The sequence below is a fragment of the Hyla sarda genome, chromosome 7 (genome assembly GCF_029499605.1).
Source record: "Hyla sarda isolate aHylSar1 chromosome 7, aHylSar1.hap1, whole genome shotgun sequence".
Taxonomy (NCBI): domain Eukaryota; kingdom Metazoa; phylum Chordata; class Amphibia; order Anura; family Hylidae; genus Hyla; species Hyla sarda.
Window position 1 is genome coordinate 109,077,514 of NC_079195.1, and position 26,763 is coordinate 109,104,276.

At 44.4% G+C, this 26,763-nt stretch overlaps 1 protein-coding gene across 3 annotated transcripts; it reads left to right on the forward strand.

The window, feature by feature from the left end:
- Nucleotides 1-23,083, forward strand: LOC130282299 (serine/arginine-rich splicing factor 4-like). Of its 3 annotated transcripts, XM_056530389.1 has the most exons (6): nucleotides 1-261; nucleotides 4,298-4,425; nucleotides 10,113-10,225; nucleotides 15,214-15,422; nucleotides 21,171-21,206; nucleotides 21,308-23,082. In XM_056530389.1, the coding sequence occupies exons 1-6, from the start codon at nucleotides 137-139 to the stop codon at nucleotides 22,803-22,805; spliced, it is 2,109 nt and encodes a 702-aa protein (XP_056386364.1). In that variant the 5' UTR covers nucleotides 1-136; the 3' UTR covers nucleotides 22,806-23,082. The 3 variants fall into 3 exon arrangements, with proteins under 3 accessions (XP_056386364.1, XP_056386366.1, XP_056386365.1); XM_056530391.1 differs by lacking the exon at nucleotides 10,113-10,225 and having other exon boundaries at nucleotides 121-261; nucleotides 21,308-23,083; XM_056530390.1 differs by lacking the exons at nucleotides 1-261; nucleotides 4,298-4,425 and adding an exon at nucleotides 9,696-9,809 and having other exon boundaries at nucleotides 21,308-23,083.
- Nucleotides 23,084-26,763: the final 3,680 nt, after the last annotated feature.

The window sequence follows — 26,763 nt, forward strand, 5'->3', positions numbered from 1 at the left end:
CACGCGTCGACTGCCCTCATTCTCACTTCCGGTTTCCAGCCCGCGCTTTAGCCGTTGCGTGTGTGGCCAACTAGTGTGTGTCTGGCCGAGAGGCTGACGTCGTGTGTGTTGCGCAGGTTTCTACACACAGTCCCACATGTCCCGTTCATCGGTCATGCCAAGGATCTACATCGGACGGCTCAGCCATCGGGCCCGCGAGAGGGACGTGGAGCGCTTCTTTAAGGGCTTCGGGAAGATCGTGGAGGTGGATCTGAAGAATGGGTGAGTGCTCGGACGCTGTTGTGTGTGGCTTCTGTGCCGGGGAGAGGAGGCTGCGGTATCGTGCGACTTCGTGTGTGAACCTGCGTCTTGGATGCGTCTTCTTGAGCGCGCTACTAGGGGGGTCTGCACGGTGTGGTGGTGCCGAGGGGCCCTGTGTGACCTCTTGTTTCCTAACCTGTGGCTCTCCGGTTGCAAAACTACAACTCCCATCGACTGCCCAAACATGATGGGTTTTATAGTTTTGTAACACTGGACCAAAACATGGACATACATATAAATCTTCCTTACAGAGCAGGGTCTCTCAACCAGTGTGCCTCCAGCTGTTGCAAAACCACAAATCCCAGCCTGCTCGGACAGCCTTCGGCTGTCCGAGCAGGCTGGGATTTGTAGTTTTGCAACAGCTGGAGGCACACTGGTTGAGAGACCCTGCTATACAGGGTAGGAGTGAATATGGTATCTTACAGCCCAGTAGATCCCATGTATTGATGACCGTCCTCATTACTGGAACAGCTTCAGACTGGCAGGAATGCTGCCCCCTGCTGTTCTGCATTTCCCTTACACCCATTAGAACAGTGGTCTCCAAACTGTGGACCTCCTGATGTGGCAAAACTACAACTCTTCTCCCGGCATGTCCATGCTGGTAGTTTTGCAACATCCACAGTTTGAAGACCATTACATTAGAAGGTCTGGTGGTATGCACTAGGGGTGTCTGACGCCATTTTTTTTTTTAAAGACAGAGTACGAGTACCAATACTTTTTCCTAAAGGAGAACTCCAGAATATAAAAATTGTCCCCCATACTGTCAGCAGTAAAACAAAAAATAGAGGTACATACTTTCCTTCGCGCCTCCGGTAACCGGCTCCGGTCTCCGCCGCGATCCTCTTCCTGGTTGCTGGTGGTCAGCGAGTCATACTATGCTCAGCCAATCACCGGCCGCAGTGAAGTCCCGACTCGGCCAGCGATAGGCTAAGCGTCAGTGTGACGTTTTCTGCCTCGGCAGCAGGTGCCGATGTAGTGAAGGATTTTGTGTCTTGAAGCGTTCTCACACTGCCGCTCAGCCTATCGTTGGCCAAATCGGGACTTCACTGCGGCCGGTGATTGGCTGAGCCCCGGGGGAGGGGAGGAAGGTATGTACATCTTTATTTTTTTACTGCTGGCAGTATGGGGGACAATTTTTATATTCTGGAGTTCTCCTTTAAGTACTCGCCGATACCAATTATGAATACTTTTTTCAATTTCGTGATTTTTTTTTTTTAAGGGTCTATTCACACGTACAGTATTCTGCTCAGATTTGATGCGCAGGATTTTCTGCTGCAGATTTCAATGTAAACTGACTGAACACAGCTTCAAATCCTGCTCATCAAATCAGCGCAGAATACTGTACGTGTGAATAGACCCTAAGGGTACGTTCACACGGGCGGATCCACAGCATATTTTACGCTGCAGATCTGCTGCTGAATTACCGCTACGTGGTGCCATTTAGATGTGCCTACGCGGAGCAGCAATACGCTGCTATGAGCATACACACTTTGCAGGCTCATTGCTTCAGCTTATCTGCTCGTAGCTGCGTATTGCCGGTCCGAGCAGGTACATCTAATGGCAGCATGTAGCGGTTCTTTAGCAGCGGATCTGCAGTGTAAAATACAATGTGGATCCGCTCGTGTGAACGTACCCTTAATGGAAAAAAGGCTGTTAAAAAGCTTTTTAAAGAGAGGGCTTTTAGGGATCGACCGATTATCAGTTTGGCCGATATTGACGATTTTGGACGGTATCGGTCAGAGACCGCCGCTGCCCCTTTGCCTCCCCCATCCCCGGTTTATAAATACCTGTTCCCGGGGTCCGCGCTACTTCTGGATCATGTGGCGTCCTGCGCTATTGCTGTGCGCTGCGCAATGACGTGTGACGTCCTCAACACGACGTCACCGTCAGTGCGCACAGTGACAGCTCAGGACGCCGCCGGAGCCAGAAGTAGTGCGGACCCCGGGAACAGGTAATTATAAAACGGGGGATGGGGGAGGAGGTGGTTGGACTTAGGACCGGCAGGGGGAGAGAAGCGGGCTGCAGTCTCTGGCCAGGGGATAGGCGGGGGGGCAGTGGCGGTGATAGGACTCAGGAGGACATGCAGGGGGAGAGAAGCGAGCGGCGGCGGTCTCTGGCCCCGCAAAAGTCGCTGCAATTCATTGATTTAAAGCGGGCGCTTTAAAATCATTGATCTGCAAGGGGAGGAAATAGCCGGTAATTTATACCGGAATATCGGTATAAGTTATCGGCCTGAAAGTTCACATATTATCTGTATCGACCCTAAAAATCAATATCTGTTGATCCCTAGGCTCTTTTATAATAAAAAAATATATATTTTTTTATTTTAAACTTTTTTTTTTTTTTTCTGAGGAGGGTGATTAAAATTTCTTTATTGGGAAGGGCTTAATTCACATTATTTTTTTTACAAAATCTTTTTCAAGGGGGACTTTTACATGCAATCTCTAGATTGCATACACTGATCCAATGCTATGCCATAGCTACAGGAAATCACATTGTAGGATTTCTAATGAATTAATTGGTAAATTCCCCGGTTTAATAAGTATTTGGTCACCTACAAACAAGCAAGGTTTCTAGCTCTCACAGACCTCTAACTTCTTCTTTAACCCCTTAACGACGAAGGACGTAAATGTACGTCCTGGTGAGCTGGCCGTCATGCATGGCAGGTTCCGGCTGCCCGCCATTGACCCCCTCAGATGCCGTGATCAATACAGATCACGGCATCTGCAGCATCGCAGTACTTTGAATGAATGATCGGATCGCCCGCAGCGCAAATGCGGCGATCCGATCATCCAGCCTGGCGGCCGGAGGTCCCTCGCCTTGCTCCGGCCATCTCCCGGGGTCTTCTGCTCTGGTCTGCGATCAAGCAGACCAGAGCAGAAGATGACTGATAATGCTCATCAGTGCTGTGTCCTATGCATAGCACCGAACAGTATTAGCAATCGAATGATTGCTATAAATAGTCCCCTATGGGGACTATTAAAGTGTAAAAATAAAAGTAAAAAAAAGTGAAAAACCCCCTCCCCCAATACGTAAATTGTCCCATTTTCCCTATTTCACCCCCAAAAAGGACACCGGAAACAAAATTGTAGACCTGCACCAGGCTGGGAAGACTGAATCTGCAATAGGCAAGCAGCTTGTTGTGAAGAAATCAACTGTGGGAGCAGCAATTATTAGAAAATGGAAGACATAAAACACTAGGGCTGGGCTGTATGACCAAATATGTGTATCACGGTAAAAATTATCAGCCCAGCGCTGCGCTGTCCCCATCGGGGTAAATACTCACATCACCTGCAAACGCTGCCCTCCTCGGCCGGCACTGGCACTCTATACTGTACGCTATAGCCCTATGCCCGGGCTGCAAAAGGTAAACAAAATAAACCTTATTCACGTTTCTACGTCAGCCTTACGCTCTTCCTGAGGACGGGGACATCGGACAGCTGTCAGCCTATCACCGGCCGCAGCGATGTTCCACATTGGCCGGTGATAAGTTGAGCCCTCTGTCATGTAAGAAGCCAGCCAGTGTAAATGTCCGAGCCATAAAAATATATCGTTAATTAAACCGCACGGTCAGTGGTGTGTACACGTAAAAAAAAATTCCAAAGTCCAAAATAGGATATTTCTGGTCACTTTTTATACCATAATTTTTTTTTTAGAAAAAGCGATCAAAAAGTCCAATCAAAACAAAAATGGTACCGATAAAAAGTTCAGGTCACGACGCAAAAAATGAGCCCTCATACATCCCCATATGTGGAAAAATAAAGGGGTCAGAAGAGGAAATTTTTAAACGTATACATTTTCCTGCATGTAGTTTTTTCCCATAGTGTACCACCTTACCTCTTAGAAGACAGGAAACTGCTTGTTTCCTTACATAATGTACCACACTTACTTCAATGCTGCATTAGATGTTACATTTTGTATTCTTCCATAAAGATGAGAAAAGCAATGTACATATTATAATTTCTAAAGTGTGAATTGTATTTTATTCCTTTTTAAGCTACGGATTTGTGGAATTTGAAGATATTCGTGATGCTGATGATGCCGTGTATGAAATGAACGGCAGAGATCTATGTGGTGAGCGCGTCATTGTGGAACATGCTCGTGCACCACGGAGAGATTTGCGCAGTGAGTATACTAATAAAGCTGCCTACATTTTGCAGGGCATGGGGAAGCATACAATTTTTTTTTTTTTTATTAATAAATCTGATACTACTTATTCAACATGCAAAGTTCTAGGAGAACCAGTGTCTCGCGTGTGTATCTGGAGAGATGCTAGGACATGTAAGAGCAGTCCCATAACTAGTACAGCTAAATAAACATGCATCAGGTTATGCAGGGACAGAAGTATAAGAAGACAAAAAAAAGGTAATACAACCATAAGTAAAGCTTTTTAAATTAAAAGTAGTTTCTCGATAAACCCAAGCCAGCTCAACTCAACGGGTGTGTTCCTCAAAAAGCTGTTGTACTAAAGAGGGTGGCACTTAAGCTCCCTTTTTTTGGTATACAAATGGTTCCATCCCAAGAATAGAATGAAGTTTGGCCTTATACTCCACTAGAGAGGGGAGAGAGAAATCTAGAAATACTCTAGTTTCAAGAGGGCCTGTGCCCTGATGAATCCTCTTTAACTTAAACATTTTTGTAGTTGTAATAACTATTAGGCATGCACCGAAATTTCGGCAAACAAAATGAATGGCCGAAAATGATGATTTTGGCATTTTGCTAATGATTCAGGCTAAACCTATCTGGATGTGGCTTATAGTAGGGGCCTTGACTTTGCTATACATAATTCGGGGGGGGCAGTCCGAGTGTTGCACAGGTTTTGCCGTAAAATGGGGAGGAGCAGGGCAGGACATGGCTGCAGCTGACATGTTTTTCTGACACTGCTGCAGTTTTTCTATGTACTCTGTAGAGATGAGCGAATTTACAGTAAATTTGATTTGTCACGAACTTCTCAGCTCGGCAGTTGATGACTTTTCCTGCGTAAATTAGTTCAGCCTTCAGGTGCTCCGGGGGGCTGGAAAAGGTGGATACATTCCTAGGAAAGAGTCTCCTAGGACTGTATCCACCTTTTCCAGCCCACCAGAGCACCGGAAAGCTGAAATAATTTTATGCAGGAAAAGTCATCAACTGCCGAGCCGAGAAGTTTGTGACGAATCGAATTTACTGTAAGTTCGCTCATCTTTAGTACTCTGGCTGCAGTCTACAGGGGAGTATCTGGATTCTAGAAGGGGTTCGATAGTGACTATATAAGGATAGATTCGCACACTGCAGATTTGCTGTAAAATTTTTTGAAACTGTCCCATTCGTCTGAATGGCTTACAGAAATCCCTATGAGTTCTGGAGAAATGAATAGATTTTATATTTACGCAGTTTTGAACAAATCTCTACAAGTAGGACCTCTTTGCGAGTTTGCATGCAAAGTAACATAATGAACCCCCTTTCTGACAATACAATTTTTAAGCTGCAGGTGATTTTCAGTAGACCCACCAACAATATTACATATATGGAGGCCACCTGACAGTTCCCTAGTACTTGATGTTTCAGGAATAAAAGATGGGCAAGTTGAATCAGTTCCCTGATAACACAGTGGTCAGCACTACACAGAATCCAGCACATTTATACGGGACTTGTGAAGCCGTACTCCAGTACAGATTGCTCTCTCCAGAACTGCTTGCTCCCATGTCATAGTGTAAACCTCTAGCAAAGTCCATAACAGAAGAACAAATGGGCAGAAGTCACCACTCTTGAGGCAGGTAGATAGTTACTTTATTTAAGGTGCATATATGAATCCATAAATGGTGTATTGGACAACTGTTCCTTGCTAACCTTGCACTTCATCAGACCATCTCCCGCTGCACATAGCACTGGGTATTAATACATCCACACTGATGCATGCAGAAGTGCTTGTGCAAGTTAATAATACAGATAAAAAACAGTATTAAAAACAAACGGAAGAAAACAGAACTACCCAACTATAGAAATCTATGGTGGAGATTTATCAAAACTTGTCCAGAGGAAAGGTTGCTAAGTTGCCCATAGCAACCAATCAGATTGCTTCTTTCATTTTTGAAAAGGCCTCTGAAAAGTGAAAGAAGCGATCTGGTTGCTACGGGCAAGTTTTACTCTTGATAAGTTTTGATAAATCTCCCCCTATATGGCAGGGTTCCCACCCTAAAAGCCCATGAAGGTAGCAGCAGCAACCTGATTTTTTTTTAAATGGGATTGAAAGGGTTAAACCTAAGTAAAGCGTGCCTTTATGCACTTTAACAACCGGACCTAAAACCATGGTTGACCACGGTTTTAGGTCTGTTGTAAAAGCGCATATGGGGGAAAAAATGAGCCAACTGAACGTTTCACTGCGGTCGGCTCATTGAAATGAATTACATACGGGAGCGCATAGAAAGGCATATGGGAGCACATGGTTTTAGCTCCCCCCTGCCGTATGCGCTCCCGTATGGGGAAATTTTAATGGGAACCCAGCCTAACTTTTCATTCAGACACAAGTTTCCTTGTTCATTAGTATGTAGAATCCACCTCGCAAGTCCCCCCCCCCCCCACGCTTTCCTTGGGTTTAACCCTTTCAGTCCCATAAAAAATCAGGTTGCTGCTTCTACCTTCATGGGCTTTTAGGATATCATGAATAAGCTTAGGTGACCCCTTTTTCGATTTAACAGAATAGACATGTTCTCTGAAACGTGTGTTCATGGCTTGTTTTGTGCTGCTAATATAAAATTACCACAACTGCAAGAGAGAGCATACATTACCCATTTTGTCTTACAAGTAATAAGGCTTTATGCTGGGATAGTTACTTATCCTACAGAACACTCTTGCTTGGTAACAAAAATGGACACATTTGTGGTTCCCAACTGGACCACTTTTTTATTTTTTTTAGTAAATTTGCTTTGAATGTGAGATTTTTAAATCTCCTGAAAGCAACAAATGGCCTAACCTCTAGCTGGCTATAGAGGTCAGAGTCGTGTTTTTTTTAATACATTTTTATTAATCACTTTTATCAGATATAAGACTGAATTTGAATTAAAGTGATTAGGTACTCCTGCCTCTATAGCCTTTTATTCTGTTTAATGGCTTTTTCCAATGATTTATACTGAATTTTAACCCCTTAAGGACTCAGGGTTTTTTCGTTTTTGCACTTTTTTTCCTCCTTTCTTTAAAAAAAACAAAAAACTTAAAAATCCATATGATGGTTTATTTTTTGCGCCACCAATTCTACTTTCTAATGGCATCAGTCATTTTACCCAAAAATCTACAGCAAAACGGAAAGAAAAATCATTGTGTGACAAAATTGAAGAAAAACGCAATTTTGTAAATTTTGGGGGCTTCCGTTTCTACGCAGTACATTTTTCTGTAAAAATGACACCTTATCTTTATTCTGTAGGTCCATACGATTAAAATGATACCCTACTTATATAGGTTTGACTTTGTCTTCTGGAAAAAATCATAGTTACAGTTACATACAGGAAAATTAATAAGTTTAAAATTATCATCTGAACCTTATAACTTATTTCTTTTTCCGCATACGGGTCTGTATGAGGGCTCATTTTTTGCGTTTATCGGTTCCATTTTTGTATTGATCGGACTTATTGATCAATTTTTATTCATTTTTTAATTATATAAAGTGACCAAAAAACGCCTTTAACCGTGCAGTTTCATTAACTATATATTTTTATAATTCATATAGGATAACATTGATCAATGATTCTGACGCTGATTGCTCATGCCTATATTTCAGGCATGGAGCAGTCATTCGGCAATCGGACACACAGGAGGAAGGGAAGGGCCCTCCTTGTGTGCTCCAGCTGTTCAAGATGCAGCGATTTTGCCGCCGCGGTCCCGAACAGCCCACTGAGCTAGCCGGGAGTAGTTTACTTTCAACTTTGAACGCTGTGACTAAACTGGTAATAGCGTACGGCACCGCGATCAGTGCCACGCGCTACTAGCCACGGGTGCCGGCCGTTAGAGGCTCGGCCCAACCCGACGTGGCACCGCGTTATAGAAAGGGAGCGGACTCAGGGTGTTAAGAGGTTAATAGGATGTATTCATGTCTGCACCTTTAAAGTAACACATTGTACCTACACCAAGAGCAGTGAGTGTTTCTCCTTTGTTCTTCTGTTATTGATGGACAAGTTGAATGTTAGCATTCACTCTCAATTTATCCTGGGATTTAACTGGCTCCAGAGATGCAGGACTGTCTTATTTTTATTTTTTGGGACAGATAAATCTCCCCAGAGACTCTATACTTGAAATCTTTTTATTTAAAAGTTAAGATATTTCCTATCCATAGAATGGGGGATAATTCGTAGATTGGTGGGGATCCAACCACTAGGACCTCAACTGATCATGAGAATGAAGGTTCCTTGTCTTCCCCCAACCCCCCCCCCCCCCCCCCCCCCCCTCCAAGAGAATGGAGTGGTAGCAAGCATGCGCAGACACTGCTCCATTCCCTGCTTATGGGACCAAAGGGGAACTCCAGGCCCTAGACATCTTATCCCCTAGCCGCGATTTCCATGCTGCACTCACTTGTCATCAGCCTCACGGAGCAAAAAACGATGGTCGCCACGCCCCCTCCCGAGAAATCTTTGCTCCGTGAGGCTGATGACAAGTGGGTGCAGCAAGGAGATCATGGGGGTCCCCAGCAGCTAGACACCCCCCCCCCCCCCCCCGCGATCAGACATCTTATAACCTATCCTTTTGGATAGGGGATAAGATGTGTAGGGCCAGAGTACCCCTTTAAGCATTTATTATTAAAGGAAAACATGTTTGGGGCACTGGTTCTGACATCTCCCTTATCTTAAATTGCAGTATGGGACAGAATAGGAAGACTGCTGTCTCTCTAGAGTGCACACATTTTACCCCTTGGAAGCAACCTGCTGTATCTGCAATTAGAGACTAGGCTAGTAATGCCCAGTCTGTACAGTCCCCAGCTAAAATGAAGGGTTTGTAAGTACTGTCCTGCTTTAGCTGCTAGATTTCTATATAGTTTAAAAAGCTACCAGGCCGAAGAATAGGTGAGTAAAAAAAAAGTATAAAAACTAAAACCCACATTTAGTGTATAGTCATTATGGGTTTTTTTGCTTCACCAAAATTAGTTTATACATGAGTGGTTTTGAGATACCTCATTTAGTTTTTTGTTTTATTAATAATTTTGGATATTTCAAAACCTGCTTTTTGTTTCTGTGACGCATTGCTGTTCTATTTATCTGTTGCCTAATGCATTTTAAAATGGTCTCGGATGTGTGAAGAATGACTGTGACCATTTTAAGACTGCCATTGGTAGATAATGCGGAGGCTAGCATGGGGCTGACTCTGGGTCTGTCTCCAAGTAATATTGACGATGCAGCCTCTTCCTTCCCCCGCCTCTCTCTTCTTCTCGTGAGATCCGAGGAGGTGCCACGGGGGGGCGCATACGTGGGTGAGCGCGTTGGGTTTACCAGTCGGCGGGGGGCCGAGGCTGATGAACGTGGGCGACAAAGGGGAGCCCTTTTTTTAAGGTAAGTGCATTGTGAGGTGCATGTACGTTTTGATTGGAACTTGTCCATGGGAAGGTGGCATGTATGAACTGGTGACAGGCAAGAGTAATTGGATGGGGCTCTATGGTGATACTGTCTTTAAGAAATGAGAAATGTCAAAACTGGGGGAAAGTTGAATAGAGAGTATTGTAGATTGATGTGGCCAGCTGTTTTTGTACAATCTTAGTGTATGTATGGGACAGGAGTGTGCCTTCTTGCTATATTTGTTTACAAGCTGCACATCTGCTATCTCTGATCTCTCTCTTCTCTGTCCCTGTGTCCCAGGTGGCTATGGCTACCGTAAAAGTGGCAGTGACAAGTTTGGACCTCCAGTTCGCACAATGTATCGCCTGAGGGTGGAAAACTTATCTACAAGGTGCAGTTGGCAGGACTTAAAGGTATGTCATTTTTTTTTTTGTGGCAGAATTTAAGATCTTAAAGGTGGAAATGTAGTTAGTATTTTTGTGCTGAGCGTGCTAGTAGCAACCAAGACCCACGGCTAATGCCGGACATCACCAATAAGGCCGATATCCAGAATTAACCCCTTAGACTAAAGAACTATTTAACTGATATATGTTAAGGTTAAAAAAAAGACCAGAGTCCATCAAGTTCAACCTATAACATTATTTTGTCCTTCCTGTGTTGATCCAGAAGGCGGCAAAAAACCCTTGAGGCTGATGCTGGTTGCCTCATACTAGGGGAAAAATAAGTCCTTCCAGAATCCAAATATATCAGAATAAATCCCCGGATCAACGTTCTGTCCCTATACATTTATTATTCATAACCTGTAATGTTATTACTCTCTAGAAACACATCCAGGCCTCTTTTATTGTGTTCACCATGACCACTTCCTCTAGAAGAGAGTTCCATAGTCTCACTGCTCTTAAATCTACACTGTCTATATATCTGCTCTATATCTACACTGTCTTCCCCTTTTATATTGTAGTTCTCCATGAACCCAAACCCCTTCTTCCTACACCAGCTTTTGAGACATTTCTTTAACTCCCTAATCTCCCACTCCCTCTCTGGTGTGGCTCGTGGTACAGGTAATATTTCACAAAATACGCTGCTCAAAAAAATAAAGGGAACCCTAAGATAACACATCCTAAATCTGAATTAAATAAACTAATCGTATGAAATACTTTCGTCTTTTACATAGTTGAATGTGCTGAAAACAAAATCGCACAAAAATTATCAATGGAAATCAAATCAAAGTGGAAACCCACACTACAGGCTGATCCAACTTTGATGTAATGTCCTTAAGACAAGTCAAAATGAGGCTCAGTAGTGTGTGTAGCCTCCATGTGCCTGTATGACCTCCCTACAATGCTTGGGCATGCTCCTGATACCTCATGGGTGGATGGTCTCCTGAGGGATGTCCTCCCAGACCTGGAATAAAGCATCCACCAACTCCTGGACAGTTTGTGGTTGATGGAGCGAGACATGTCCCAGATGTGCTCAATCAGATTCAGGCCTGGGGAACAGCATTGTCTTGCATTAGGAGGGACCCAGGGCCAACCAGCATATGGTCTCACAAGGGGTCTGAGGATCTCATCTCTGTACCTTATGGCAGTCAGGCTACCTCTGGGGGGCTATGCAGCCCCCCAAAATAATGCCACCCCACACCATTACTGACCCACTGCCAAACCGGTCATGCTGGAGGATGTTGCAAGCAGCAGAACGTTCTCTGTGGCATCTCCAGACTGTCACGTCTGTCACGTGCTCAGTGTGAACCTGCTTTAATCTGTGAAGAGCACAGGGCGTCAGTGGCGAATTTGACAATTTTGGTGTTCTCTGGCAAATGCCAAATGTCCTGCACAGTGTTGGGCTGTAAGCATAACCCCCACCTGTGGAGTCTTTCTGGACATTTGAGTGGACACATGCACATTTTTGGCCTGCTGGAGATCATTTTGCAGGGCTCTGGCAGTGCTCCTCCTGCTACTCCTTGCACAAAGGTGGAGGTAAAGGCCCTGCTGCTGGGTTGTTGCTCTCCTACAGCCTCCTCCACGTCTTCTGATGTACTGGTCTGTCTCCTGGTAGTGCCTCCATGCTCTGGACATTACACTGACAGACACGACAAACCTTCTCGCTACAGCTCTCATTGATGTGCCATCCTGGATGAGCTGCACTACCTGAGCCACTTGTGTGGGTTGTAGACTCCGTCTCATGCTACCACTAGAGTGAAAGCACCGCCAGCATTCAAAAGTGACCAAAACATCAGCCGGGAAGCATAGGAACTGAGAAGTGGTCTGTGGTCACCACCTACAGAACCACTCTTTTATTGGGGGTATATTGCCAATTGCCTATAATTTCTACCTGTTGTCGGTTCCATTTGCACAACAGCATGTGAAATTGATTGTCAATCAGTGTTCCTTCCTGAGTGGACAGTGTAATTTCACAGAAGTGTGATTGACTTGGAGTTACATTGTGTTGTTTAAGTGTTCCCTATATGTTTTGAGCAGTGTATTAACTTGGAGGTCCTTGCCTTAAGCTTGTGGCCTAAGTCCCTGAAATCATTTTTCAGTTTTTGCACTTTCATTTTTTCCTCCTTACCTTTAAAAAATCATAACTCTTTAAATTTTGCACCTAAAAAATCCATATGATGGCTTATTTTTTGCGCCGCCAATTCTTTGTAATGACATCAGTCATTTTACCCAAAAATCTGGGACAAAACGGGAAAAAAATTGTGACAAAACTGAAGAATTTTGTAACTTTTGGGGGCTTCTGTTTATACGCAGTGCATTTTTCGGTAAAAATTACATCTTCTCTTTATTCTGTAGGTCCATACGATTGAAATGATATCCTACTTATATAGGTTTGATTATGTCGTACTTCTGAAAAAAATCAGAACTACATGCAGGAAAATTAATATGTTTAAAATAGTCCTCTTCTGATCCCTATAACTTTTTTTATTTTTCTGCCTATGGGGCGGTATGAGGGCTAATTTTTTGCGCCATGATCTGAAGTTTTTACCGGTACCATTTTTGTATTGATCGGACTTTTTGATCGCTTTTTATTCATTTTTTTTTCATGATTCAAAAGTGACCAAAAATACACTATTTTGGACTTCGGAATTTTTTTGCGCGTACGCCATTGACCGTGCAGCTTAATTAATGACATATTTTTATGACTCGGACCTTCCGCACCCAGCGATTCCACATTTTTATTTACACTTTTTTTTTTTTGTTTAGTTTTTTGTTTTTTTTATGGGTAAAGGGGGGGGGGGTGATTCAAACTTTTATTAAGGAAGGGGTTAAATGATAACTTTTTTAATCACTTTTTTCTTTTTGCAATGTTATAGCTCCCATAGTGGGCTATAACACTGCACACACTAATCTTTTACATTGAAACCATTGATCGATGAGTCTGACGCTTGACTGCTCAAGCCTGGATCTCAGGCACTGAGCAGTCATTCGGCGATCGGACACCAGCAGGCAGGTAAGGGGACCCTCCTGCTGTCCTACAACTGTTTGGGATGCCGCGATTTCACAGCAGCGATCCCGAACAGCCCGCTGTGCTAGCCGGGGGTAGTTTAGTTTCACTTTAGACGCGGCGATCAACTTTGAACGCCATGTCTAAAGGGATAATAGCTCGCTGCACGGGGTCCCGCGTTATAGAACGGGAGCGGACTTGGGGCGTACAGGTATGGGGTTTTAAGGACACTCCACCTACCTCATTGTCATTGGTACTAATGTGCACCATGACTGCTGGGTCTTCTCCACCCCCTCCCAGTAATCTGTCAGCTCATCCGAGATGTGCTGATGTCGAACTCCAACGTGAGGAAGACAACACACTGTTTGGCAATCCCAGTCTTTGACAGATCGCTCTCTGACCCCTTAATAATGGAGTCCCCTCCCTCCCTACTGGAGTAGGCACCCTTCTGGTGGTCAGAGGCAGAGTCCTTTGAAATGTCATCCCCCTCATCTGCCAATCGGGCAAACTTTTTTGGGTGTGTCCGTTCAGGACTAGCCTCTCTTACACTTTTCCCCCTGCCCCTTTTTCTAATTGTAACTGAGCTAGCTTCCTGACTGTCATGCACCTCCATCCCGCTATCCTACCCCACCTCTACCCCACAGAGTGCGTGCTCAGTGAGCAGCAGACTCCTCTCAATATTGTCAATTGAACTCTGTTTTGTCAGTTGATCCTCTAGATCCTGTAGTTTTGCAACAGCTACAGGCACCCTGGTTGGTAAACAATGCCCTATGCATTACCCCTGCAATACTCCCAGCTGCTCATGAATTGAATGTGTAAACAATGCATAGCAGTACTCTTTGCATCCGTAGAATTAAAGATGTTGGCAATGATGTGAATTACCCAGGTGGTCACTTCCCTGTCTGTGCTCACTTCTGTGCAGGTGCTGCACACGTTCACGAGACAGAAATACTACTACGCGTACACATGCGGAACAGTTTTAGCTACTGTTAAGGTCCTGCACAAAAATGGTAACAGTCGGTAAAGCAGTTGCCTGGGTAAATCAAATGAATGACACAATTTGAACATTTGCCTCCCCATTCCAATGCAAATTAACACGGATATCAAGGAATCGTACTGCTAGAACCCCTGCAATCAGCTAATTTTCAGTGGGCCTTTCTTTAGAGGCACTGTCATTATGAAAAACGTTTTATATTTTGTAGTACTAAGATTACTTTTTTTTTTTATTAATACAAATGTAAATTTTACTAAAAAAAATTAAAATAGCCGCCACTAGGGGTCTTCTATCTTTATGCAGACAGGCTACTCTGTATTTTGCAGCATACTGAATACCAGCTGTAAAGTGTTTGGTATCCAGTATAGGAGATCACCTCTACAGCCTTCAGCTGTTCCTAAACTACAACTCTCATGATTGGAGGTGTAACTTTGCACCAGCCGGGGGTACAATCTTTGTTTTAGAGTTGTATATTCTCCAGCTGTGTGCGGCCAGCTCTAGCAAAACTACAAAGGATGTGTGGGCATGGTGGGAGTTAGAGCAGTGTTGCATTTAGCTGTTGCAAAACTACAACACGGTGCTTTACAAACACTGCAGCTATAACTGTTGCAAAACTACAACTCCCAGCATGCTTGAACAGCCAAAGCTTTCTGACTTTATTTATTTATATTTTGGCACTATGACAGGTACACTTTAAGTAGGAGAGCTCAAACTCCTCCTTTTAACAACTTGCTGAAAAGGTGCCAACTTTTCCTCAGATTTTGGGTATATGGCAGGATGCAAATATCTGCAAAAGGGAGAGCTATACCTCATATGAAGATTGCATTGTATGTGTGACTCCAATGCAACTGTACTAAAAAGTGACATTGCACGTGCTTTCAGTACGGTGTGGGGTGGAGATTGGGTTGCTCCCTTGTTTCTCAAATTTGTGTGCTAACCACCTATTTTCTCTTTTTAAAGGACTTTATGCGGCAGGCAGGGGAAGTTACTTTTGCTGATGCTCATCACCGTCGGCCCAATGAAGGAGTGATAGAATTTCGTTCGTTTTCTGACATGAAGAGAGCATTAGAAAAACTAGATGGCAGAGAAGTGAATGGTCGAAAGATCCGTCTTGTGGAGGATAGAGCTGTGTCGTTACCCAAACGCTCTTCTTCTCGCAGCCGCTCAAGGTAAGCTTTTTTGTTCTAATACTATAGGATTCAAAGATATAATAGTTACTTCCTATTATTTAAAGTGTTACTGTCATGGCACTCATGTTGCTCAGACATGTCAAAAGCTAAGACCCGTGACGCAGGTCTCTGAGTGGAGCCTTAAAGGGGTACTCCACTGGCCAATGTACCGGCTACATTTGGAACATATAGTTCTGAATGCTGTGCGCACGCTGTTGGGGTTGGCCACGCCCCCTCATGTTGTCAGGCCATGCACCCCCCCAATGTAAGTCTATGGGAGGGCCTTACGGTAACCACTACCCCTCCCCTAGACTTGCATTGAGGGGGCGTGGCTAGACGAAGGGGCTTGACTGGCCCCCCTCAGCGCGCGCACAGCGTTCAGAACTAAATGTTCCGAACGCAGCCAGAACACTGGCCAGTGGAGTACCACTTTAAGACTACTTTTTAAGTTTTTTGAAATGTAAGACGTTAATTTACAAGACTGCAATGCTGTAAGTTGCAATGTCAAATGTAAACTCCTGTTAACATAGTCCTATGTCACTTTCATTAGTTATGCACACTATGTTGCTCTGCAACAGATACTTATCCACTGTGACATATTAATAAAAAAAATTAGGTCTGTTTGTACATCACTTTGTAACAGAGGACTGAAGACGGCATGGGCTGTCGTCCAGGATGTAGACAAGTCTTAGATTACAAAAGTCTTCTCTGCTCAATACAGACCTTGGCATAAAAAGTGACATAAATTTGTCAGATAAGCTTTTTATAAATGGGTGTCCGGAGAACAGTGTCTGGCCATATGTATATTGGCTTTAAGGAAAGAGGTATGTGAGTAAACATATTACATACATAAAGGATATATATATATATATATATATATATATATATATATATATATATATATATATATATAGTAAATTTGAGTAGCCGTATTAGTCCAGTGATGCAGATGCAAATCATAAAATGTTGCAGTATCTTGTAATACCTTTTTTATTGGACTAAGAGCATTTTGTAGAGACAAGCTTTCGGGATTCCTCCCTTTATCAAGTCCAAAGCAAATCTAAACTCACAAGTAGAAGACACAGGTTACATCTCACAAATATGCAGGGGTTAAGACAATAGATGTAGAGAATTCACACTAAGATGGGCCATAAATTGTCCTGTTATGGGAACATAGACTAAATAGATAAGAATGAGAAAAAGGGGGAGCAGGGGAGAGACTGATAATTAGCAGGACATAGTGAGATGTAAAAGAGAACACAGTGCAGGTTATAAGATAATACAGTACAGGACAGGTTATAAGAAATTTTGATAATAAGCTCAAATCCACATTAAGTCCTCTGTTTTTCGAGTCAAAAAACAGTATCATTTTGGCTTCAAATGTCTTTCTCTCTTGTGTGTTTTTGAAGTTCCCTCTCAGTATCTTGATTGTAAGGTCATGTATGGAGTGGCCTGTTTGGGTAAAATTTTTACATCTCACTATGTCCTGCTAATTATCAGTCTCTCCCCTGCTCCCCCCTCCCTCCCCCTTTTTCTCATTCTTACCTATTTAGTCTATGTTCCCATAACAGGACAATTTATGGCCCATCTTAGTGTGAATTCTCTACATCTATTGTCTTAACCCCTGCATATTTGTGAGATGTAACCTGTGTAAAGGGAGGAATCCCAAAAGCTTGTCTCTACAAAATGCTGTTAGTCCAATAAAAAAGGTATTACAAGATACTGCAACATTTTATGATTTGTGTATGTATATATATATATATATATATATATATATATATATATATATATATATGAAAATGAGATTTTTTTTTTTTTTGTACTTGCTGTAAAATCTTTCTCTTAGCCTTCATTGGGGGACACAGATACTGATGGGAATATGCGCTCACCACTAGGTCACTAGGAAAAATGTTGGCTCCTCCCTGGCAGGATATACCCGCCCACTGTGAGGTAATAATTTTTGTCACAAAGCAGTAGGAGAAGCCAACAAAGAGATATGTTTGAAGGTCCCTAGAAAGGAATCCCAGATAAAAACCCAAGAACCGGAAAAGATCATCCGGGCAAGAAATGAAGAAATGGGTGGGTGCTGTGTCCCCCAATGAAGGCTACGAGAGGGAGATTTTATGGGGAGTACAAAGAAATCTCCTTTTCTCGGTCTCTCCTTATTGTGAAACACAGACACTGATGGGACGTACCAAAGCAGTCCCTGGGGTGGGAAAGAACAACCACCAGAGGAAAGGAGTCAATTTGAATACTGAATCCTAGTCAGCCATAAGGCTCACGGACAAGATCCTGGGCCAAAAGGCAACAGAGGTCTAGAACTGAGTGTCTGGCAGATCCCACTGTACATGGAGATGGACTAGGACGCCAAGGGAAAGACAGTCTGTAGTAAAGACCAAAAACAAATAGGCCACAGAGAGAGCCAAGAAAGGGGCGCATTGGAGATCCGAACGGTTGTAGCAAAACTGGATGAAGGTAGGAAACAAATTCCAGAAGCATGGAACCAGACAGAGGGACAGCCCTGCCGGCAAACAAAAAAGCAAAGGTAACAACAAGAGAACCCCATACAGAGAACATTGCGAGAAAAAGACAGGGAGGGCTGCGGATGCCTGAGTGGAAAGGCGAGCACAAGATGAAGACCAGAAACCTCTGGAAGAGAGACAGGAACCATCTCCGGAGAGACATGACTCAAAAGATCGAAGACCTGAACCAAGAAGCTGTAGGCTCCCAAAACCCACTGTCCCAGGGGTATGGCACAAGCACCTGTGGGGGAAGAGCAGATTCGGAGAGTATGACACAGAGTCTGAACAGCAGGAAAGAAACCACAGCCATGCATAAGCAAAGATTGGCCCGCCAGACACAATCAGGCAGACTGGATGCCCTCCAGTTCCGGAGTATATGGACCCTAAAGAAGGAAACAATGTGTAAAATTGCCAAAATAAGGAGTGGAACGCCCTGAGAAGGAGCGGCACGAAAATAAGGCACACCACAGCAATCTAGGAGAGTACCAAATACAAAGAGACTAACCGGACTTGGACCCCTGCGGTCCGAATGGACCAGAATACTCTGAAGCAACATCCTGTCAGGACAGGAACGGAGGGGGAGCAAAAGGGAACCCAGCTGGGACCCCCAGGTCCTGGGCACATGGTCCTGGTAACACAGAAGACTTGTCAGCGTAGCGCATTGGGGAAATAATCACGTCTCCCGCAAGCGCTGCCTTCCTCGTCCTCCTGTTTGTTGCGGGCCGCCAGCGCAGGAAATCTGTACTGTACACTGTATCACTATGCCCGGGCTGCAAAAGATAAACAAAGTAAACTTTAACTCTACTTCCTACGTCGGTGTCACGCTCTTCCCGGGGACAGGAACTTTGGAGAGCTGTCAGCCTATCACCGGCTGCAGCGATGTTCCGCCTCGGCCGATGATGGGCTGAGCTCACTGTCATGTAAGAAGCCGACCAGAGCTCCTTACATGACAGTGAGTTAAGCCTATCACCGGCCGAGGAGGAACATCGCTGCGGCTGGTGGTAGGCTGACGGCTCTCCAAAGTTCCTGTACCCAGAAGCAGGTGAGGCCAGTAAGAGGAGTTAAAGTTTATTTTTGTTTATCTTTTACGACCCGCAGCAAACAGGAGGATGAGGAGGGCAGCGCTTGCGGGTGACGTGATTAGTTCCCCGATGGGGACAGCACAGCGCTGGGCTCATAATTAATTGGGGGGGGGAGAAGCATAACAGCGCTCACTGGTCACATATGATTACCATATTTATCGGCGCACGCATTTTTTATGCGTGTTATACGCCAATTGACTGCTTGTGACCCCACAAAAGCCGCTGCAGTTCAATGATTCAAAGCGGGCGCTTTAAATCATTGGACTGCAGCAGCTTCTGCTGGGCCAGAGTCCACTGCCAGATTCCCTCCCCGTCCCCGGTTTTATAGTTGCATGTCCTGCTGCCGCCAGATTCCATCCCCGTCCCTGGTTTTATAGTTGCATGTCCCGCCGCCGCTGCCAGATTCCATCCCCGTCCCCGGTTTTATAGTTGCATGTCCCGCCGCCAGATTCCATCCCCGTTCCCGGTTTTATAGTTATATGTCCCGCCGCCGCTACTGTCCAATTCCCTCCCCGTCCCCAGTTTTATAGTTACATGTGTTCTGGGTACTGCGCTCTTTCATGCTCCGGCAGCCTCCTGAGCTGTCACTGTGCGCTGACTAGTGACGTCCTCAACTTGACATCACTCGTCGGTCAGTGGGCGGCGCACAGTGACCGCTCAAGACGCCGCCGGAGCAGGAAGGACCGCAGCCCCCAGGGCACATGTAACTGTAAAACCGGGGAAGGGGAGGGAATCAGGCGGCGGCGGGATATTTAACTATAAAACCAAGGAAGGGGAGGGAATAGAGGAGCAGCACTCTGGCACCACAGAAGCCACTGCACGTCAATGATTTAAATCGCTTGCTTTAAATCATTCAACTGCAGAAGCCGCCAGAAACAGTTTATCGAGGTACACCTGCACACACACACGCGCCCTAATTTTTTCAAGGATATTTTGGAAAAATGAGGGTGCGTGGTATACCCCGTTAAATATGGTAGTTCCCCGATGTGGGGACAGCGCAGCGCTGGGTTGATAATTCATTCATTCCTGAGGGGGAGTGGCGAAACCGGTATTGCGGTTTGGGGAAAAATTCATTTTGTGCAGGACAAAAATTTTGGTATTCGGTATGAACTGGTATACCGCCCAGCACTACAGGCTTACAGCGTAAGCTGCGGCGGCCAAGACAGCAGGAGAATAAAACGGAATGTCCCCAGCTGCTGAAGATGGGGAAGTGAGGGCGGTAGCTAAGACCAGACTCCCCCGGCTCAGATATAATGACCGCCGGTTTACTTAGTAAGCGGCGGGGGGAAGGAATAAAATCCTCGGTTAGTTCCTGCGCTGCAGTAGAGGGGACTGGGGGCGGAGCCATGCTCCATTTCCCTGGCCAACAATCATGGCTGCTGGCAAAGTGTAAGTGCCGGGCGGTGGAGAGCAGCGCAGGGTTCAGTGGAACAGCCCCCGCTGCTGAAGCAGTTTAAGCACCGTAGAAAAAGTCCCTGGCTGCCTGGGAAGGGAGGTAGAGATGAGGGAAGGAATGCTCGCTTACCGGGAAGATGTCCCCTCATACTCACCTGATGGAGTCTTTTGCCAGCTTAACGCCACACTGCATCATGCCAGGCTGCCATAGCGGGTTGAGCAGGGGCAAGAGGGGATTTGGACCCGAGGTACTACCCTAGCGCTGGCTGTAGGTAAAAGGTTTTAACGGTCCATACTCTGTCCCTTGCCCCTTCATCGCAGAAGGGGGACCAGGTAGCACCATGCTCTTGAACCCCCACCGGAAAACGGAAAATAAAAGGAATGAAAAAACTAACTAAACATCCCTAACTATAAAACAAGAAAAAGACCAGACCTGTCTTGCCTCCTACTGAAACTAGCTAAAACTGATTACCATACTTCCAGTGGGCGGGTATATCCTGCCAGGCAAGAGCATATACCCATCAGTATCTGTGTCCCCCAATGAACAGCGACCGAGAAAAACTTATAATAATATTTATATTGTGGGGCTTCTACCACTGGGACCCCCCTGCAGTCAAGAAAATTCCAGTTAACATTTTTATACAATGAATGAGATCATATGCTCTTCATAACTAGAACGGTTTACCTTTTCAGATTTGTAATACTATATTGCCCTTGAATTTAAATTTGTTTCCTATGTCAAATATCAGGTCACGATCATGGAGGAGCAGCAACTCTAGATCTAGGTATGTGATGCAGTTAACATTTTACTTTATGATGGGGATATAAAAATTGGTGTTCCATGTGTTTTTTCATGCATTTTTTTCCCTCTCTAAAACACTTACAGATCTCGAAGCAGGAGCAGACGACGAGACCAAAGAAGCAGAAGTCGCAGTGGAGACAGAAGCAGAAGCAAAAGTCGTAGCAGAAGTGTAAGCAAGAAAAGAGGACGAAGCCGTAGCTACAGTAGAGACAGAAGCAGAAGTCTGAGCAAGTTACGAAAAAATAGAGATAGTAGAAGCCGCAGTACAGAACAAAAGAGGAGCATAAGTCGAAGTAGGAGCCGTAGCAAGATGAGGGACAGCAGAAGTAATGAACCTAGTCCTAAAAAGAGGCGGGAAAGAAATGGAAGTAAAGAAAGTCCTGTAAAGGTGTCTAGAGAAAGGGAAAGAAGTCTGAGTAATGATAGAGAGAGAAGCCACAGCAAGGAAAAGAGGGATAGTAAGCGACGAAAGGATAGGAACAGAAGCCGAAGCAAGGATCGGAGAGACAGAAGTAGGACCAGGGATAGAAAGAATAGGAATAGAAGCCGGAGCAAAGATAGCAGAGGCAGGAGTCGCAGCAATGAAAAGGAGAGAAGCAGGAGCCGCAGTGATAGATACAGTCACAGCAAAGAGAGAAGCAGAAGTCGCAGCAGAGAAGAAAGGAAAAGAAAGCGTGCAAGTAGTAGAGACAGGAGCCGCAGCAAAGAAAGAAGCAGAAGGAATGGTAAAAGAAGTCACAGCCGGGAGAGAAAACGTGCCCGTGAAGTACGGAGCAGCAGTGCTGAGCCTTCTATCAAAAAAGAGGAAGCTGTAGCATTTACTACAGAATCAGATCAAGAAATAGAGGAAGGTGAGATTGTTTGCAATGAGGATGGTAACCGTGATCTTGGCAAAACTGCTCCACCTTCACCACCACGTCCTGCTGAAGCTACTTTTTCAGAGGAGATAGAGGAAGAAGCTCAGTCAGTTGGCTCTCCTTTCAAACTAGAGGAAGAAGCTCAGTCAGTTGGCTCTCCTTTAAAACAAGAGGAAGAAGCTCAGTCAGTTGGCTCTCCTTTTAAACAAGAGGAAGAAGCTTCATCAGTAAGCTCTCCTCCTAAACAAGAGGAAGAAGCTTCATCAGTAAGCTCTCCTCCTAAACAAGAGGAAGAAGCTTCATCGGTAAGCTCTCCTCCTAAACAAGAGGAAGGAGCTTCATCAGTAACCTCTCCTCCTAAACAAGAGGAAGAAGATTCATCAGTAACCTCTCCTCCTAAACAAGAGGAAGAAGATTCATCAGTAACCTCTCCTCCTAAACAAGAGGAAGAAGCTTCATCAATAAGCTCTCCTCCTAAACAAGAGGAAGAAGCTTCATCAGTAAGCTCTCCTCCTAAACAAGAGGAAGAAGCTTCATCAGTTAGCTCTCCTTCTAAACAAGAGAAAGCTGCATCAGATAGCTCTCCTTCCAAACAAGAGGAAGATCCATCAGATAACTCTCCTCCCAAACAAGTAGATCCATCAGATAACTCTCCTCCCAAACAAGAGCCATCAGTTACCTCTTCTCCCAAACAGTCTAGACCAGCCTCCCCTGCAGAGCCTTGACATTTTTTTTTTCTTGAATTTCTTTCTTACAGAGTTGCACTCTGCCCCCTATGTTGATGTTTTATATTTATTTTGGAAATTAAAACATTTTTAATATATAGAACTCCTGGTTTATAAGAATTTCCCCAATATTTTGTTTTCAGAAGAAAATTGTTGCTTTAAAGTGAATCTGTCACTTGAATTATGCTTGCTGAACTGACAAAACAGTCTAGCAGGGATTAGTGTTGCTATTAAAGGCATATAGGTTTATGTGGATTTGGTTGCTTTATTCTGTATATATATATATATATATATCTCACAGAAAAGAAAACGTCCGGCACTCGAGAAGATGCAGGTAAAACTTGTCAATGGCTTTATTCACACGCTTAGGCAGGATTGTCCTGCCTAAGCGTGTGAATAAAGCCATTGACAAGTTTTACCTGCATCTTCTCGAGTGCCGGACGTTTTCTTTTCTGTGAGAGTTCTACTTAGCCGGGAGCGGTACCGGTGTCCGCAGCACGAGACAGTGCAGCAAACGCGAGAGTGGTGAGCAGCCTGACCCTATCTGCATATATATATATATATATATATATATATATATATATATATATATATATATATATATATATATATATATATATATATATATATATATATATATATATAAAAACTTTTTGTAAATGGCTCACAATGTCAGAGGTGTGGCCTGGGGACTGCTATGCTCCAGGACCGCAACGCCTTTTTCGTGATGTCACGCCTACTCCTTATGTTAATTGACGCCACCAAGTGGCCGTTTGTAGTTTGCCTGTGTGCTGTCTTTGTGTGCCCTTAGTCTGTGTGTACTGCAAATGCAGGCAGTGCGCACAGAGCTGCCACTGGCAGGTAAGCCCTGTGTTAATCAACAGGAGGAGTGAGGGAATCATTTTGGACTCAAGGACCACACCCCTCTTGACTCTTGGGTACCATCTAGAATTTTTTTTTTTTTTTTTATATATATATGCCAACTACTCCACTTAAAGTAAACCTTTAATTGGGACACATCTCCCTGCTAGACTGTTTCTGCAGTTTAGCAGGTGTATTTGAAGTGCCAAATGCACTTTGATACTTTGCAAAAAAAAAGCATATTTGATGCATTATATTTGTTGAAATATTTTGTATGCTTAATAAGGTAGATACTTGTTAAGTAGTAAAATGTCAAGAAACCAGGGAATAGATTTCTGGAAAAAAAACTTTTTTTTTTTTCTTTCTCTTTATGGTACAAACACAACTTTTCCATAGGTCTCTATTTAAAATAAAATGTTTGTTCTACATCTTCTGAATTCAGTGAAGTCCATCAGAGAATGTATTCTATGGCAGGCCTCGTAACATCCTTTCTCTTCTCTCCTGAACCAACTTTTAACCTGATGACCATATCAAAGGCCAATTTGTTCCTTCAGGAGAGGAAAGCTGTAGAACACTTTTTTTCTTTTTTTTAAATAGACTGCATTTGGATTTGAAAGTGTTTTTTTTTTATACCATAAGCATAAATAAAAAATGGTTGGCAAAGATGCTCATAGCTTTGAAATATGTATTTCTTTTCCTGCCAATTGTTTTTTTTTTTTTTTCTTTCTTTTTTTATAATGGTGAAATCACACCTGGTTTTCTGTCAGATTAAATAAAGAATATTTTCACTTTAGAAAGCACTAGTCCCATAATCATATCATGAAATCAGAATAAACCTTACTGATTTAGGTCATAGGATTACCAAAATTATTTATATTTGCCAAATGCCAGAATGAGAATTTTTAAGGCATTTTTATTTCTGCAAAGTCAAAAGTTTACATACATTTCATTAGTATTTGGTAGCATTGCCCTTAAACTTGGGTACCGTATATACTCGAGTATAAGCCGAGGCCCCTAATTTCAACCCAAAATCCCAGGAAAAGTTATTGACTCGAGTATAAGCCTAGGGTGGGAAATACATCATCCCCCCTGTCATCATCCAGACCCCCGTCATTAACATCCTCATCATCACCGCCTGTCATCATCCAGACCCTAATCATCAGCTGTCATCATCCCCTTGTCATCATCCCACACCCCCCCCTTCATCATCCCACACCCCCCTTCATCATCCCCATGTCATCATCCCCACCCCACTTCATCATCCCCTTGTAATCATCCCACCCCCCCCCCTTCATCATCCCCTTATCATCCCCACCCCCCTTCATCATCCTCTTATCATCCGCTCTCAGTGGTCTTCAACCTGCGGACCTCCAGAGGTTTCAAAACTACAACTCCCAGCAAGCCCGGGCAGCCATCGGCTGTCCGGGCTTGCTGGGAGTTGTAGTTTTGAAACCTCCGGAGGTCCGCAGGTTGAAGACCACTGTGGCCTTCAACATCATCCAGCCCCCTCTCACCCCCCTTTTAGTTCTGTACAGTACTCTCCTCCGCTCGGCGCTGGTCCGGTGCTGCAGGACTGTCCGGTGGGGAGGTCGTCCGGTGGGATAGTGGTTCCGGGCTGCTATCTTCACCGGGGACGCCTCTTCTTCGGGCCCAGAATAGAGGCGTTGCCTTGACGATGATGCAGAAGTACGTTGGTAATGAACGTACCTCTGCGTCGTTGTCAAGGCAACGTGACTATTCTGGGGCCGGGCCCGAAGCGCTTAGAAGAGGCTTCCCCGGTGAAGATAGCAGCCCGGAACCACTATCCCACCGGACGACCTCCTCACCGGACAGTCCTGCAGCACCGGATCAGCGCCGAGCGGAGGCGAGTACTGTACAGAACTAAAGGGGGTGAGAGGGGGCTGGATGATGTCGAAGGCCGCAGTGGTCTTCAACCTGCGGACCTCCGGAGGTTTCAAAACTACAACTCCCAGCAAGCCCGGACAGCCGATGGCTGCCCGGGCTTGCTGGGAGTTGTAGTTTTGAAACCTCTGGAGGTCCGCAGGTTGAAGACCACTGCGGGTGGAGAGTTTACTCGAGTATAAGCCGAGGGGGGTGTTTTCAGCACGAAAAATCGTGCTGAAAAACTCAGCTTATACTCGAGTATATACGGTACATCGTTTTGGCTATCCTTCCACAAGCTACTTACAATAGTTGATAGGAATTTTGGCCCATTCCTCTTGACAGAACTGGTGTAACTGAGCCATGTTTGTAGGTCGCCTTGCTCGCAACTGCCTTTTCAGCTTTCAAAAGCATTGAGATCAGGGCTTTGTGATGACCACTCCAAAACATTGACTTTGTTATCCCTAAGCCACTTTGTAACCAGTTTGGCAGTATGCTTCGGGTCATTGTCCATTTCCAACCAAGCTTTAACGTCCTAGTTGATATCGTGAGATGTTGTTTCAGTATTGCCACATAATCTTTTCTCATGATGCCATTTATTTTGTGACGTGCACCAGTCCCTCCTGCAGCAAAACAACCCCACAACATGATGCTGCCATCACCGTTTTTCACAGTTGGGATGGTGTTCTTAGGCTGCCAAGCTTCTCCCTTTTCCAAATGTAACAATGGTCATTATGGCCAAACAGTTCAATTCTAGTTTTGTCAGAAATAAGTTCTTGTGTGCATTTGCAAACATTAACCTGTAAACTTATGGTTTCAACTGTATATCCTGTATGCGACTGAAAATGAAATGTATTACATGCTGAACCCTGAAATGGATACCTGGTTGCAGTACATGGGGAGGCCAGATCTGTCTAGTGGGAGACACCTAAGACCCCTTTCCATGTGTTAATGATCAGCTAAATGTGTAGTCATAGAAAGAAATGCTTGTTCTCAATAATTGGCCTATGGGAAACAGCCAGTGATCAACAAGCTAATTGAATCTTTTGTGCGGTCATTTAAATCCTTATTGGCCGCACAGTAGGGGAGTTATGCAGAATAAATGTTGAACAGTTTCCCATAGCAACCAATCAGATTGCTGCTTAAATTTTCAAAAAGGCCTCTGAAAAATGAAAGAAGCAATGTGGTTGCTATGGGCAACTTTTCCTCTAAACAG